We start from the raw sequence: 16,101 nt of genomic DNA on the forward strand, positions 1-16,101 counted from the left end.
AATTTAATTTACACATTTGTCATCTGGCTGTTGCATTTTCTGCATTACAACAGTGACTACACTTCAAAGGTATTTAATTGGCTCTAAAGTTATATGGAAATTCCTGAGGTTGTATAAGGTAGTATATAAATGCAAGACTTTGCTCTATTTCCATATAGTCTCATTCTGTCTTGTACAAAATTAAAAGTTTGTTTGTAATAGTTCTTATTTACAAAATTACAAAAAATGTAATTATTCTTCAAGGAAGCGCATCCAAGTTCACACTGCAGTTTTGTAGCTGATATTAAGGTAATAGCCAAATATAAGAATGCAATTAATTTTCCTGATTATAGTTCAGATAAAAATCTCCCACCTTTTGACATATTCGGGGAGAGAGTTTGGTAGTTGACCATGGCATTGGCGCAGGGGGTATGCAAGAAGGCTATATGGGGCAGCACAGTGGTTAGCACTGCTGCCTCACAGCACCAGGGAACCGAGTTCGATTCCTGGCTTGTGTCACTGTGTGGAATTTGCACATTCTCCCCGTGTCTGTGTGGGTGTCCTCCGGTTTCCTCCCACATTCTGAAAGAAGTGCTGGCTAGATGCATTGACTGAAACAGGCGCTGGACTGTGGCAACTAGGGGAATTTCACAGTAACTTCATTGCAGTGTTAATGTAAGCCTTACTTGTGACTAATAAACTTTAAAAAACTTTATGTAGCTAGCAATGTTACGCTGTTGTTCATAAATGTTACACTCCTAAGCAGCAGTGGCATGGTAATGACAGGTCAATTGTTTAAAGTCAGTGATGGGAAACCTACCAGCAACCATTGTCAAAGACAAAATTAATTCTCATTTAGAGAAGCATAGACTTGAAAGGGACAATCAACACAGTTTTGTAAAAGGCAAATTGTGTTTTGACAAGTTGAAGTTACTAAAGTAACTGAACAATGAAGTAACAGAGTTGCTGATTATGATAGTACAGTATGTTGCATACAGGTCCTAGACCCCTTATCTGGCATGCTAAAATCCAGAAGGACCCGAAAACCTTGTCCTGCCCTGGAAGCTTCCGTCATATCTGGGTCACGGCACATGATTCCCTGCGCTTTGGGTCCAGGGTTAATTGCAGAAGCCGGCTTGATCCGCCCCTTGTCCCTTCCTTTCCTAGCTGGGTCCAGCTCAGCGGATGAATTATTCTCGCCCATCTTATTCTCCCCAAATTCAGGACCTAAAACCCAGAAAATCCCCATATCTACTACATATCCAGTCCCAAGCTGCACAGATATGGGATCCATTACCTGTATGCATACTTCCCATTGGTGTTTGATAAGGAACAGACTTAATCAGAAAATAGAAGCACACAGTTAATCATTGCTTAACATTGTATTTTCTGTAAAGTACAGCTTTAAATGAAACAACGTTAAGCTAATCAGATTTTCCCATTATAATCAATAGTTAGGTTCTGTAGAACCTTTCTCATAGAAGAAAATATTAAAATGTTATGCACTGTAAATTGAAATTAATATATTAATAAATAAGCTAACCTTTTAAAAGCAAATACATTTTAAGATATAAAATAAATATGTTGACTCTTTATACTTAGTCCAGTTTACTGCCTTTCCTGTTCCCTAACCCTGTGGCTCACTGCCTGTCCCATCCGCAACCAGTCGCTGCAATCTGCCTTTCAGTCTCGCCCTGGAGAGCTGCTGGTCAGTCTGACAGGACAGGAAGGTAGGCTGGCACCGATTGTATTTTACGTGTTTCCCCCACCTTCAGATATGTCAATAGGAGAGAAAATGGCTGTAAAGTTGACCCTGTGATGATAACTTAGTTGCATAACTGGCTGAGGGAATAGATGTGGAGATGCTGGCGTTGGACTGGGGTAAACACAGTAAGAGTTTTAACAACACCTGGTTAAAAGTCCAACAGGTTTATTTGGTAGCAAATGCCATTAGCTTTCGGAGCGCTGCTCCTTCGTCAGATGGAGTGGATATCTGTTCTCAAACAGGGCATACAGAGACACAAAATCAAGTTACACAATACTGATTAGAATGCGAATCTCTACAACCAACCAGGTCTTAAAGGTACAGACAATGTGAGTGGAGGGAGCATTAAGCACAGGTTAAAGAGATGTGTATTGTCTCCAGACAGGACAGCCAGTGAGATTCTGCAAGTCCAGGAGGCAAGCTGTGGGGGTTACTGTTAGTGTGACATAAATCCAAGATCCCGGTTTAGGCCATCCTCATGTGTGCGGAACTTGGCTATCAGTTTCTGCTCAGCGACTCTGCGCTGTCGTGTGTCGTGAAGGCCGCCTTGGAGAACGCTTACCCAAAGATCAGATGCTGAATGCCCGTGACCGCTGAAGTCCTCCCCCACAGGAAGAGAACAGTCTTACCTGGTGATTGTCGAGCGGTGTTCATTCATCCGTTGTCATAGCGTCTGCATGGTTTCCCCAATGTACCATGCCGCAGGACATCCTTTCCTGCAGCGTATCAGGTAGACAACGTTGGCCGAGTTGCAAGAGTAGGTACCGTGTACCTGGTAGACGGTGTTCTCACGTGAGATGATGGCATCTGTGTCGATGATCCAGCACGTCTTGCAGAGGTTGCTGTGGCAGGGTTGTGTGGTGTCGTGGTCACTGTTCTCCTGAAGGCTGGGTAGTTTGCTGTGGACAATGGTCTGAGGTTGTGCGGTTGTTTGAAGGCAAGAAGTGGGGGTGTATACACAGGATCCGCATACACAGGATCTGCTCGGATGAGGAGGATTGCAACAGACACCTCCAGACGCTGAAAGATGCCCTCATAAGAACAGGATATGGCACTCAACTCATCGATCGACAGTTCCGACGCGCCACAGCGAAAAACCGCACCGACCTCCTCAGAAGACAAACACGGGACATGGTGGACAGAGTACCCTTCGTCGTCCAGTACTTCCCCAGAGCAGAGAAGCTACGGCATCTCCTCTGGAGCCTTCAACATGTCATTGATGAAGACGAACATCTCGTCAAGGCCATCCCCACACACCACTTCTTGCCTTCAAACAACCGCACAACCTCAAACAGACCCTTATCCACAGCAAACTACCCAGCCTTCGGGAGAACAGTGACCACGACACCACACAACCCTGCCACAGCAACCTCTGCAAGATGTGCCGGATCATCGACACGGATGCCATCATCTCACGTGAGAACACCGTCTGTCAGGTACACGGTACCTACCCTTGCAACTTGGCCAACGTTGCCTACCTGATATGCTGCAGGAAAGGATGTCCTGCGGCATGGTACATTGGGGAAACCATGCAGACGCTACAACAACGGATGAATGAACACCACTCGACAATCACCAGGTAAGACTGTTCTCTTCCTGTTGGGGAGGACTTCAGCGGTCACGGGCATTCAGCCTCTGATCTTTGGGTAAGCGTTCTCCAAGGCGGCCTTCACGACACACGACAGCGCAGAGTCGCTGAGCAGAAACTGATAGCCAAGTTCCGCAGACATGAGGACGGCCTAAACCGGGATCTTGGATTTATGTCACACTAACAGTAACCCCCACACCATGCCTCCTGGACTTGCAGAGTCTCACTGGCTGTCCTGTCTGGAGAAAGTACACATGTCTTTAACCTGTGCTTAATGCTCCCTCCACTCACATTGTCTGTATCTTTAAGACCTGGTTGGTTGTAGAGATTCGCATTCTAATCAGTATTCTGTAACTTGATTTTGCGTCTCTGTATGCTCTGTTTGAGAACAGATATCCACTCCATCTGACGAAGGAGCAGCGCTCCGAAAGCTAATGGCATTTGCTACCAAATAAACCTGTTGGACTTTAACCTGGTGTTGTTAAAACTCTTACTGAGGGAATAGAGGCAGAAAGTAATGGTCAATGGATGTTGATCCTCCTGGAGAAAAGGTATGCAGGGGTTCTTCCAGGGATCAGTATTAGGACCATTGCTTATCTTGCTAAATATAAATAACCAGGGTAAAGGAAATTAACCTTTTAATACAGCCTTCCTACTCTTACAACCAAAGTGAATTACCTTACACTTCATAACATTATACTCCATCTGCCATCTTGTTGTTCACTCACTTAGCCAGTGTATATCTCTTTGCAGCCTCTTTTTGTTCCCCTCACAACTTATATTTCCACTGAGTTTTGTATCATCATCAGATTTAGATACGTGATCCTTGCAGCTCTCCATTAGTCACTGACTGTCAACTTGTGAATGTTTCATTTAAGCCTACTGTTTCCTGTCCATTAACCAATCTTCCATCCATGCTAATATATTACCCCATAAACTCCATAAGCCTTTATCTTGCCTATTAACCAACCTTTCGTGTGGCACCTTAGTGAATTCTTTTGGAAGTCCAGCTGCACATCATCTATTGGTTCCCCTTGATCTACATTATTACTTACATCATCAAAAAAATTCCAATAAAATTATCAAACACAATTTCCCTTTCGACATGTCTAATCATATTATGGTTTTCTAAGGCTATATTATATTTTCTAAATTTCTGCTATTCCTTAAAATATGGATTCCAGCATTTTTGTAATGATGTTATATGTACTGGTCTATAGTTTCTTCCTTTCTATTTTTCTCATTCCTTGAATAAGGGCATTAAATTTGCAGGTTTCCAATCTGCTGGAACCTTCTCGGAATCTATGGAATTTTTGAAGATTCCAACAAATGCATCCACAATCTCTACAGCCACTTGTTTTAAGACCCTAGGGTACAGGACCACAGGACTTGTCTGCCTTCAGTTTCATTAATTTCCCCAGTACCTTTTCTCTCATGGTAAAACAAGTTCTCCCTCATTTTCACCTTGATTTTCTATTATTCTTGGGGTGCTTTTCGTGTTTCTACTATAATGATGGATACAAAATACATGTTCAGTAGTGGTGAAAAACCTTGATGGCTGAAAGAAAATATCAAATTCGCAGGCATGGGGGAAAATCACAGGCTCTATACTTGCCATGTTTATTTTGTGGTGGTGGGCAAGGTCCACAGACTACAACAATACAATGGAAACTTCCACCTATCAGCGACTAAAAGCACAAATTGGAAGTGACTGGTTTAAATTAGGAGCAAGAGTATAATTATTATATTTACTTAACTACATTAGCCCTGGCAACATGTGTCTTAACAAAAATAGCCCAATTTAATTATTGTGTATTAATCATAATTTTATTATCCAACTTGATTATTTTAAATAGTATCAATTTTGCATCTTATGTCTTTTGGAGACTAATTATTACATAGAATTACTCAGAACAACACAGAAGCAGGCTATTCAGCACAATCAAGCCATGTCGGGTTTTATGCTCCACTTGAGCCTCCTCACATCTTTCCTCATCGAACTCTCTCAGCATTTCCTCTATTCCCTTCTTCCACATATGCTTATTTTAAAATTATTTTCATGGGATGTCAGCATTGTTGGCAAGACTAGCATTTTGTTGCTTACCAGTAATTGCCCTTAAAGGTTGTGGTAAGTCACTGCCTTGAACCACTGCAGTCTATCTGGTGTAGGTTCATCCACAATGGTGTTAGGAAGGGAGTTCCAGGATTTTGAACCCAGCAACAGTGAAGGAACATCAATTATAATCAGGATAGTGCATGGCTTGGAGGGGTACTTGCAGATAGGGTTGTTTGTGTGCATTTGTCTCTCTTGACCTCTATGTATTAGAGGTTGTGGGTTTGGAAAATGCTACCAAAGGAGGCTTAATAAGTTGCTGCAGTGCATGCAGTAGTACGGTACACATTGCTGCCACTGTGTGTCAGTGGTGGAGGGAGCGAATGTTTAAGGTGGTGGACAGGGTGTTGATCAAGCAGGCTGCTTTATCCTGGAGTGTATCAAAGTTGTTGTGTTGTTGGTGCTGCACTCATCCAGGCAAGAGAAAAGTATTCCACCACACTTCTGACTTGTACTTTATAGTAGACAGGGTTTAGGAAATCAGAAGGTGAGTTACTCACTGCAGAATTCCCAGTCTCTGACCTGCTTTTGTAGCCATGGTACTTATAGGTGGTTCCAGTTAAGTTTCCTGTCAATAGTAGCTCCCAGGATGTTGATGGTGGATGATTCAATGATTGTAATGCTTTTGGATGTCAAGGAGAGATGGTTAGATTCTCTCTTGCTGGAGATGGGGGGTGGGGGGGATGGTCATTGATGAAGCAGCTGAAGATGGTTGGGACTGAGACACTATGCTGAGGAACTTCTGCAGTAACGTCCTGGGACTGAGGTGATTGGCTTTCAACAACCACAACCATCTTCCTTTGTGCGGGGCATGACTCCAACCATTGGAGCGTTTGCCTTCTGATTCCTGTTGACTTCAGTTTTGCTAGGGTTCCTTGATGCCACACTCGGTCAAATGCTGCATTGATGTCAATGACAATCATGCCAAGTATCCTTGGTGGAATCCAAACTGAGCATTGGTGAAAAGATTATTACTGTGTAAATAACGTTTGATAAAACTGTTGATAATGCCTCCATCAATTTGCTGATGATTGAGTGTAGACTGATGAGCAATTATTGTTCGGATTTGTCCTGCTTTTTGTGGATAGGACATACCTGGACAACCTGCCACTTTGGTAGATGGTAGTGTTGTATTTTTGGCTAGGAACATGGCTTGTTCTCGAACAAGTCGTCAATATTACTGCTATGTTAGTGTACCTTTTTGAGTTTTTTAATTCATGCTCACCGCCTTAGGTGATGTCATTGTTGGGTTTTAAACAGGGATAGCAAGCTGAACAGAAGCCTCTGTCCTTTTGGAAATTCTGCTGGTGATCTTAAAACAAGGTTTTGCCTTCCTGGAGGAACGAATCTGCTGTTGGTAGTTTGCTTAAAATCCCTGATATTCTGGGAAGCTGTTCTGAATTCAACCTGTTCTGAGCGTATCAAGACTGATTTTCAATTCTCCAGCCAAAGAACTCAATTTCCAGTATTACGTGAGCATTATTCTGTGCTGTGTTAAACCTGTGAAAAGAGTTTATTTGTATATTGGGTTGTTTGAAACATTGTAGATATCTTTGTTAAGAGTTATACATTATCATGATTGTTTGTTTCTTGTTTGTAATTGATAAAAGTTCTTGCTAATTTTCTTTCTTTACATGTTAACTATAGACTTAAATAAACTTTATTTGATAAAAGCTCCCTTGTAGGTCACTTGAATTATACCTGAAGTGAAACATCTCATGCTTATCCTAGCCAAATTCAAGATGCATAACTTATGGTCCAGGCAGGCTTCATAGAACACTTTGGAATTTCTGGCCTGAACCATAACATTATTTTTGGAATGTTGTCAGGGCCCATAGTTTCTGCACTATTCTGTGCCCTGGACCATTTCTACTACTTGGTGTCCTATTGAGTGACTTTAATTGGCTAAAGACTGGCAGCTGTGATGCTGGGGGCCCCAGGAGGAGGTCAGAATTGATCATCCACTCAGCACTTCTGGCTGGAAACAGGTCCGAATACTTCGGTCTTGTCTTTTGCACCAATGTGCTGGGCTCCCTCATCAGTGAGGATGGGGATATTTATGGAACTGTCTCCACCTGTTAGTTATTTAATTGTCCACAAGCATTCCTGACTAGATGTGACCAAACAGCAGAGCTTTGATCTGTTGGTTATGGGATCACTTAGTTCTGTAAACCTTCGGCATGTACGTAGATATTAGTTGTAGCTTCACCAGGTTGGCACTTCATTTTTGATAATGAACATTGAAGTCCTCCATCCATGATGCCTCCTGTGTCCTGTTACCCTCAGAGCTTCTTTCAACTGGTGTTCAGCATGGAGAGTATTGATTCATCAGCTGAGGGAGAAGGGTAGGTGGTAATTAACAGGAAACTCCTTGCTCAGGGAAATTCCTTGCTCATAATGTTGAAACTTGGAGGCAAATCCCTCCTGACTGTATGCCATTCTGCAGCCACTTCTGGTGAATTTGTCCTGATGGTGGGGCAGGATATACTTAAGAATGGTGATGGAGGTGTCTGGGATATTGGCTACAAGGTATGATTTGATGACTAGATCAGGCTGTTGTTTGACTTCCAATTCTGGCCCAAGCTCCGGATTTTAGTAAAGGGTCTCTTCAGGGTTGGCTGGGTTAGGTGCGCTTTTGTTATTTCCTTTACCTAGATCGATACCAAATGGTCCATTTGGTTGTAAACCTTTTTGACTTTTCTATAGTGGTTTGATGCAACTCAATTGCTTGCTATGCCAAGTCAGAGCACAATTAAGAATCCACCACATTGAGGTCTAGAGTCATATGTAGGACAGACCAGGTATGGACACCAGATTTCCTTCCTTAAAGGACATTAGGAAACCTGATGGGTTTTTACGACAATCTTCCAGTAGTTTCATGGTCATCACTACTGAGACTTTGAATTCCAGATTTATTAATTGAATTCAAATTCCCTCAACTTCTGTGGGATTTGAATTTGTGTCCCCAGAACAGCTTGGATCTCTGGATTACTAGTGCATTCAGTAAGAGTTTTAACAACACCAGGTTAAAGTCCCAACAGGTTTATTTGGTAGCAAACACCATTAGCTTTCGGAGCGCTGCTCCTTCGTCAGATTTCCACTCCATCTGACGAAGGAGCAGCGCTCCGAAAGCTAATGATGTTTGCTACCAAATAAACCTGTTGGACTTTAACCTGGTGTTGTTAAAACTCTTACTGTGTTCACCCCAGTCCAACGCCGGCATCTCCACATCATTACTAGTGCATTAACATTACCATTATGCCACTCTTAAATACATCTACACTTTTCTTCTCAACTACTCCTTTGGGTAGGGAGTTTCACATTCTCACCACTGTCTGGGTTAAAAGATTTCTTCTGAATTTCCTATTTGGTTTCTTGGTGACTATCTTATATTGTTAACCTGTAGTTTTGTGCTTTCCCAAATGTGAAACACTCTCTCTCTGAGTATGTTATCAAAACCTCTCAATTTTAAAGATCTCTATTGGGTCACTCCTCAGCCTTCTTGCTTCAAGAGAAAAGAGATCCACCCTGTTCATCCTTCCCTGACAGGTATAATTCATAGTTCCGTTATCAACCCTGTGAATCCTTTTTGCAGGCGCTAAATCTTTCTACAATATAGCAACCATGATACAAATGTGGTCGAACCAAGGTTTGATACAAGTTTAACTTATCTGCTTTTCCACTCAAACCCTCAAGAAATAAACCCTTGTATGTTGTTTACTTTGTTATGGCCTTATTGACCTGTATCATAACTTTTGGTGATTTGAGTTTTTGTATCCCCAAATCCCTTCGCTCCTCTACCCGGTGCTAAAATATTTATTTTAAAAGTCCAGTTAAATAGAATTTTGTAAAAATCTTGCATCTTAGTCTCTGCAAATTTATTTAATTTGTATTTTTCTTTCCCTGCTAGATGATCGCACTGATCAGCGAACCTGCCTTATCTGTGGAGACAGAGCTACAGGTCTGCACTATGGTATTATTTCATGTGAGGGATGCAAAGGCTTTTTCAAACGTAGTATTTGCAACAAGCGCGTTTACAGATGCAGTCGAGACAAGAATTGTGTCATGTCACGTAAGCAACGAAATAGATGTCAATATTGCCGGCTCCTTAAGTGTCTCCAAATGGGCATGAACCGTAAAGGTATGTAAGTTTTCACTATCTTTGATATCACTGAACTTTATGCACTAATCAAAATAATTGTCTTATTTTGATAGAACTGACCTGAAATCCCTTGGGGATTCTCACAGTAACGTCATTACAGCGTTAATGTAAGCCTACTTGTGACACTAAGTAAACTATCCTACAACATAACTCTAGTCATCTTCAGTTTTAAAGTTAAAGTTTTTTTTAAGTTTAAAAACTTTAAAACTGAAGGTGACTAGAGCTATGGTTGTAGGACAGTCTCGTGCATGACATTCTCTAATATTGCTTTTTTGTGATTTTATTCCCCTGAAGGTTAACATTGAATTTACAACACAAATAGAATGAGCATTTTCTCAATAATGGAGAGATTTTAGTGGTTAAGTTTAAAATTGACCTTAAAAGAATATTGGAGTAAAGGACATTAGAATTTCATCGCTTGATAGAATATATCTGATATAATTGAGATAACATGGAACGATATTTGCTTTGTGATGATTCAATTACACTCTAGTTTTCATCAAATATGTGACATTTAAAAATGAACTTCAATGCAGTTCAGATAATTCATTAAAAAAACAATTGAAACAGAAAATCTGATAAGAAAACAACATGATCAGAGTGTAGTCAATAACTCTGAAAAATGATAGTGCCACAAAGGATCGGCAAGATACAAGACCAGCTAAACCATGGTGACCATCGTTGTGGACGGCATCCTAGCGCATAACAATGATTATCAGGATCTGTTAAAAGTGAAAATAAATTCCCGGATGTTCCTTTGTTTCCCTTTTGAAGTTGATTGGTCATCCTTGTAATGGCATTTCCATTCAGATTATTACAATGGGATATGATTAAAGTTGACTTCAATTCATTTCTTTTGCATGGTATCCTAGGTTTCACAAATGTGTCTGTGATAAATATTACATTTGGCATTTAAATTTGGAGGCATTTTAAGAGATGGAGATGCTGCTCTTTATAAAATCTGCAATAAAGAATGCTGTTTGAAAGGTGGAGCATAATGATTCCCAACTAATGAACACAAAATAGGTAGATAATTGATGTTTCCATTGCTGGAGCAATGTGTGTTGTGATGTTGTTTTTTAGATGTCCATTATCAGTGATATGATTATATGAAGTAAGTTTGGTTATACAGTTCATTTTAGGGTTCTGAAGGGCATTCTATCAGTTTGGAGGGTTTTTAGAAAAATTGACTATTTTCTCACTGGAACGACAGGGGTTGAGGGGCGACCTGTTGGAAGTCTACAAGATTATGAGGGGCATGGACAGAGTGGATAGTCAGAAGCTTTTTCTCAGGGTTGAAGAGTCAATTACTAGGGGGCATAGGTATAAGGTGCAAGGGGCAAGATTTAAAGGTTTTGTACGAGGCAAGTTTTTTACCCAGAGGGTAGTGGGTGCCTAGAACTCACTGCTGGGGAAGGTAGTGGAAGCAGATACAATAGTGAGTTTTAAGGGGCGTCTTGACAATACATGAATAGGATGGGAATGGAGGGATATGGTCCCCGGACGGGTAGGCGGTTTTAGTTCAGTCGGCAGCATGGTCGGTGCAGGCTTGGGAGGGCCTAAGGGCCTGTTCCTGTGCTGTGATTTTTTTTGTTCTTTGAATGCTCATAATATCACTGGAGGACAGCGAGTGATGAATGTTACATAACACGGTGCGTATCATAATGCAGTTTTATAAACCTGATATCGAAAAATATCTCTTTGCTGTCTGTGCCTGTTGTTGAAGAATTATATAAAGTTCTTTCTTTATAAATTTCTTAATAAATTTGAATCTTGAACTATCTTGTTATTATTGAATACTAGTATTGTGAAAGTTCTCACTTGCAAGTTCCATCTGAAAAGTTATTAAAAATAACCCTTTTGTATCGCTGATGGTAGAATTATGCCTCTAACTATCTGGACATTAACTTGTCATTTCAATGCTTGTAAAAAGTGATGGGGAAAGGAGGACTGGATTTAGTTTTAAAATTCCAGATCCCTATTGTGACATTAGCATTCCATCTAACAAATATTGAATGGATATTGGAATTGTTATTTATGTATATCTTAAGGCAGAGTTTCCCAAACTAGAGCATGATAAGGTTATTGTGAGTTGCAAGAAGAATGGGCTGGTTTAAACTTAGAGCTGTGGTCTCAAGTGACTCATTGGGAGTGATCACTCATGTACAACGGAGATCAAACAAAATCATCAGGCAAGTCAAAGATTGATAAGCAAATGCTTCACACGGAGGAGGTACAGTGAGGGGCCCAGCATCTGACAGAAGAACTGTTATATTACTACAGAGAAAGAGGCGAGCCTGGGCAGTCTTGCTGAACAATCAGTCTCCCATTCAGTTTGTTAGAGCAGCGCTACTCAGTACTGACAATGACACCAAATGGAGGTGAAATTCCAGCACTCATTTGAGATTTGATGTTTGATTAGCTCTAGTCTATTCAAGAGTCATTAATTGTTCTTTGTTCATGTTCAACATTTTTTTGATCTTTGCAACTATATTTAAAATTCCAAAGTTTCTTTCTCTCACTGGGCTGTGGTTCTGTGGATAATGAAAGATCTGCTGGTGTATTTTGTCCAGTGACCATTCATGTTGTGTGAAGCAAGTAATGAGCCATGGTAAGGATACTTACTTTTGTTGTGGGAAAATCCTGAAGCTCTTGAACAAATTGTATTTTTAAATCCACATATCCTTCTGGCTTGCTTACTTATTGCTCCACCTTTGGCAATTGATTTTGCCTTTCATTACTCGTTCATTATTTTTAATCAATCTCCATTGTATATTTCAGCTTTCCCAGATATTGTTTTAGGCACAAAAAGTGCCAATAAAATAAATTTTTTGAGGCAAGGAACTGTAGGTTTTGTTATTATTGGCCTATCACTATGGGTGATATCCCGAGTGTGCTGGCTGTACATATCTTTGAAGCAGGTCTACAACAAGCACCATGCTGTGGAATCAATTCCTGTATTGCCAACTAGATAAGCTACAGCTGGTAAATATGGTTAGTAGGTTAGTGCCATAACAGCATGTGGAGGAAGACCATCTCTGAGCGGTAACATCTTTCTAGCAAGTCTTCTTTTGTTTTGTAATACTTTACATATTTGGGAGGCATCCCACATTGTTACCTCTGGAGAGAGTTTCACCACAGAGGTGGGAAACAGGAGCTGGGTTGTTTACAGATCAGGAATTGCCTCCAATGAAAAACTGATTAAAGTCCCAATTTTCATAGGGTGATGGGAAACCTTAACTGGAATGGAAAGAGGTTCCCTGTCTGTTTAGAACCAGGTGGGAAGTTTAGGAAAGAATAAGGGGTTCTGATGAAATGGGGACTGATTTGGACTCCCCACAACAACCATCAGGCAGACTGCTGGTTGTCCTATGGGAGAGATCTGCTGTTTGTGTCAAAGCCTTCTACAGCCCAGAGGAACACAAAATGTCACAGGAGAGATATAGGCCTTGTACCCAGTGAAAGATTGCACACCTGGATCTAATGTTGGAGGGCGTGAGGGAGGTGGGTGGTCCTTTTTCTGGAGGATGACAGCAGGAGGCCACAAGGTCATGCGAAGCGCGGTAATGTGTTCTTCCTGTCTGTCTTCCTCTCTTTGCAGTAAAAATGATGACACTTTAAATCAGGTGTCAGGGACTCCTTTTATTGCTGCCATGACAGAAAAAGTGGTATGAAGTGGTAAGCGAGGTAACGGGATCCTCCATGGTGAGGGCAAAGCCTCTGGGCAGATGTGCTTCCCTCATTGGTGGTAAGTGATTGGATGTTTTAGGCTGCATTTTCCGTGCAAGTGTAAATACACGCATCTTAAATTCCTTTCCATGCCATTGCTTTCAATCTGAGTCAGAAGGGCTCAATTGAAATGTTCATGACCTCCTCATAAGCCTTCGAAGCCTTACTCTAGTCATCTTGATGTGCACCGGGGCACCCCTTTGTTCAGCAACATTTGTCTGTCTTCATTTCCTCCTTTTTCACCTCCTGCTCCTCCCCCAGTGAGGTATCTCCTTCTAGAGCCTCGCCATCTTCAACGTACATGCTCTGTTAGGCAGAGCACAGCAGACCACTATATAATAGTAGAGACCCTTGCAGGATGGTAGTGGAGGGCCACCATCCAATCAGTCCAGCAACTGGAAGCACATCTTCAGAAGCATGTCCTACTGAGTAGGTGTTATTGGTAGTATCACCTCTGTCTGGAAATTCTGCAGAGGGGTGATTAGCTACTGCTTCATGGGATATTTCTTGTTCCCTAGGATCCAACCACACACTTTGAGGCCAGGAGTGAAGATCTGAGGCAGCTTGGATTGCCAGATGATGAGCAAATCATGGCAACTGCCAGGAAAGCATGTGAATGTTCTAGTTAGAGACCAGCTGAATGTTGAGAGTGCAGAAGCCTTTTTGATGAATTTGAGTGGGCGGTCACTGGGTGTAATTGATGAGGGACTAGGGCAATTGGTGAAATCCAGTGTCTTAAGCCTCTGCGAAGCTGCGTCTGTTGTGAAATGAATGTACTCTCCAGCTTTGGCAAAGAGGGCATCGGTGACCTGCAAGATGCAGTTGTCTGAGGTTTGCAAGATGTTCAAATTTCTTACTGCTGGAGACTTAAAATGATTGCTAGTGTCATTAGTAATTGTTTGTGTTATTGTCAGATGCTACAAGCAGGAATAAACTTGGTGTAAAATGTTTAGCCAGAAATGGCCAATGAAATATGACAGCATTGTGTTTTAGGAAGGGTGATCGCCAATGTTCTTGCTGCTGCTGATTTTGAGAAGCAAGGTACCTATCATTTATTTGAAATGCATTTGTTTCCTTTCAAAACAAGGCTACATAAAAACATGGCAATTGTTCAACGCTAATTCAAAGCTCTTGATCTTCATGTACCAATTTTGTATTTAAGGCAGAAAAACAAGTTTATTTATTAAACAATTTTCAATTTGGTTTGGACATGGGCAAATATCATGACAGTTTATTTGCACGGTTCCTTTTATTTAAAGTTGTTATGTGGCTAACATTATACATTGTGTACTGCATCTGTCAGTTTCATAGTTTGCATAGAAAGCGAGATGAAAACAGTTATCTTGGTCTCTGAACTTCCAGCGCTAACTGCCATAAACCAGGTACATTTAAAAGTTTAAAGGTCCCAGCCACTTTGAGAAGCCATGGAGAAGTCAATGTGTAAGGTAAGTGGGTGAGGGGATAGGGTGATCGAGGGGAGGGTGGGGGGTTGAAGGGATAGCACAGCTTTTGGGATACCTCCAGGATACGTCTCCCTGAGAAACTGAAGTTCTGGGCCTTCTGTACTTAAGAAGTTGCACCATCTGGAGGCTACATAAACAGATGAGCAGCAGTCAAGCACATTCAGATGACAGAATTAAGATGGGACACATCTAAGAATTCTTACAACATGATGAGATTATGGCCGGAATTATCCAGCCCCTCACACCAAGGGGATCTTCTGGATGTGAACAGAGATTTCAGTAGCTTACTGCTCCGTCCTGGGGCAATCCTGCCACAGGGAGGCTGGAAAATTCAGTCTAGTTTCTTTCAAAAATCAATCCTTAAGCAGGCCTTTGTTGGAAGCTTGATTTGGATTGTGAAGTAATAGCTTAACAACACAATGGTACATTCTCATTCTATTGTTGTGAGCTTGCTTTGGAGAGAAAGGGTTAGTGGAATTGGAACAGTTGTTTATGAGGAATGATGGGAATATTTAATGGAATGTGACTATTATCAATATTTTGAAAAATATTGCTCCTATTTACAGAAGTTCATCTATATTACAGTTTTTGTACAGGTTGTTTGGATAGCAAAATATGGTACTTGGCATAATAAGTGTGGAGGCAGGAAGCCAAGTCTGTAGAGAAGTAATGAAATGATGCAATATCGCAGCACCCTGTTTGTTAATCTTTGAATTTGAGGTGGTGAATTAAGTGCTGGCCACTCAGGACAACATTGCATGCCATTCCTGGAAGATGGTAGAGGAAGAGTCCTCAAGAACCCATCTGCATTTTGAAGGCACTGGCAAGTACAGCCATAGTACATAAGAGCTACAGCTGTCTTTGCATCTTGTTGTCTGCTAATCTGAATCCTGGGTAGTTTGGCCTTTTTGTTCCCAAGTGGTTGCATTTCTGCCTGCATGTGTGAATAGGAAAGATGTAGCCTATCTCTGATCTGGATGGCATTGCTCCTTCTCTTCCAAAAATGTATGTAATGGGGTGATCAGTAGAGAAAGGTATAGTGTCAATGTTGTGAAAACACCAAAACCATGACAGTACCGGAACATTTGGAACAAGATTTAGAGTCATAGAGATTTACAGCATGGAAACAGGCCCTTCAGTCCAACTTGTCCACGCCGCCCTTTTTTTAACCCCTAAGCTAGTCCCAATTGCCCGCGTTTGGCCCATATCCCTCTATACCCATCTTACCCATGTAACTGTCTAAATACTTTTTAAAAGACAAAATTGTTCCTGACCAACTACTGGAAAAAGGAAAGAAATTTT

At 41.3% G+C, this 16,101-nt stretch overlaps 1 protein-coding gene across 1 annotated transcript in view; it reads left to right on the top strand.

The window, feature by feature from the left end:
* LOC144503088 (nuclear receptor subfamily 6 group A member 1) overlaps positions 1-16,101 on the top strand; it is a 387,078-nt gene that overhangs the window by 278,708 nt on the left and 92,269 nt on the right. The window contains exon 4 of the mRNA XM_078227588.1: positions 9,356-9,586. Coding sequence (XP_078083714.1) covers positions 9,356-9,586 — 231 coding nt within the window. The remainder of the gene's footprint in view (positions 1-9,355; positions 9,587-16,101) is intronic.

This window comes from Mustelus asterias, chromosome 13 (assembly GCF_964213995.1).
Source record: "Mustelus asterias chromosome 13, sMusAst1.hap1.1, whole genome shotgun sequence".
NCBI classification, from domain to species: domain Eukaryota; kingdom Metazoa; phylum Chordata; class Chondrichthyes; order Carcharhiniformes; family Triakidae; genus Mustelus; species Mustelus asterias.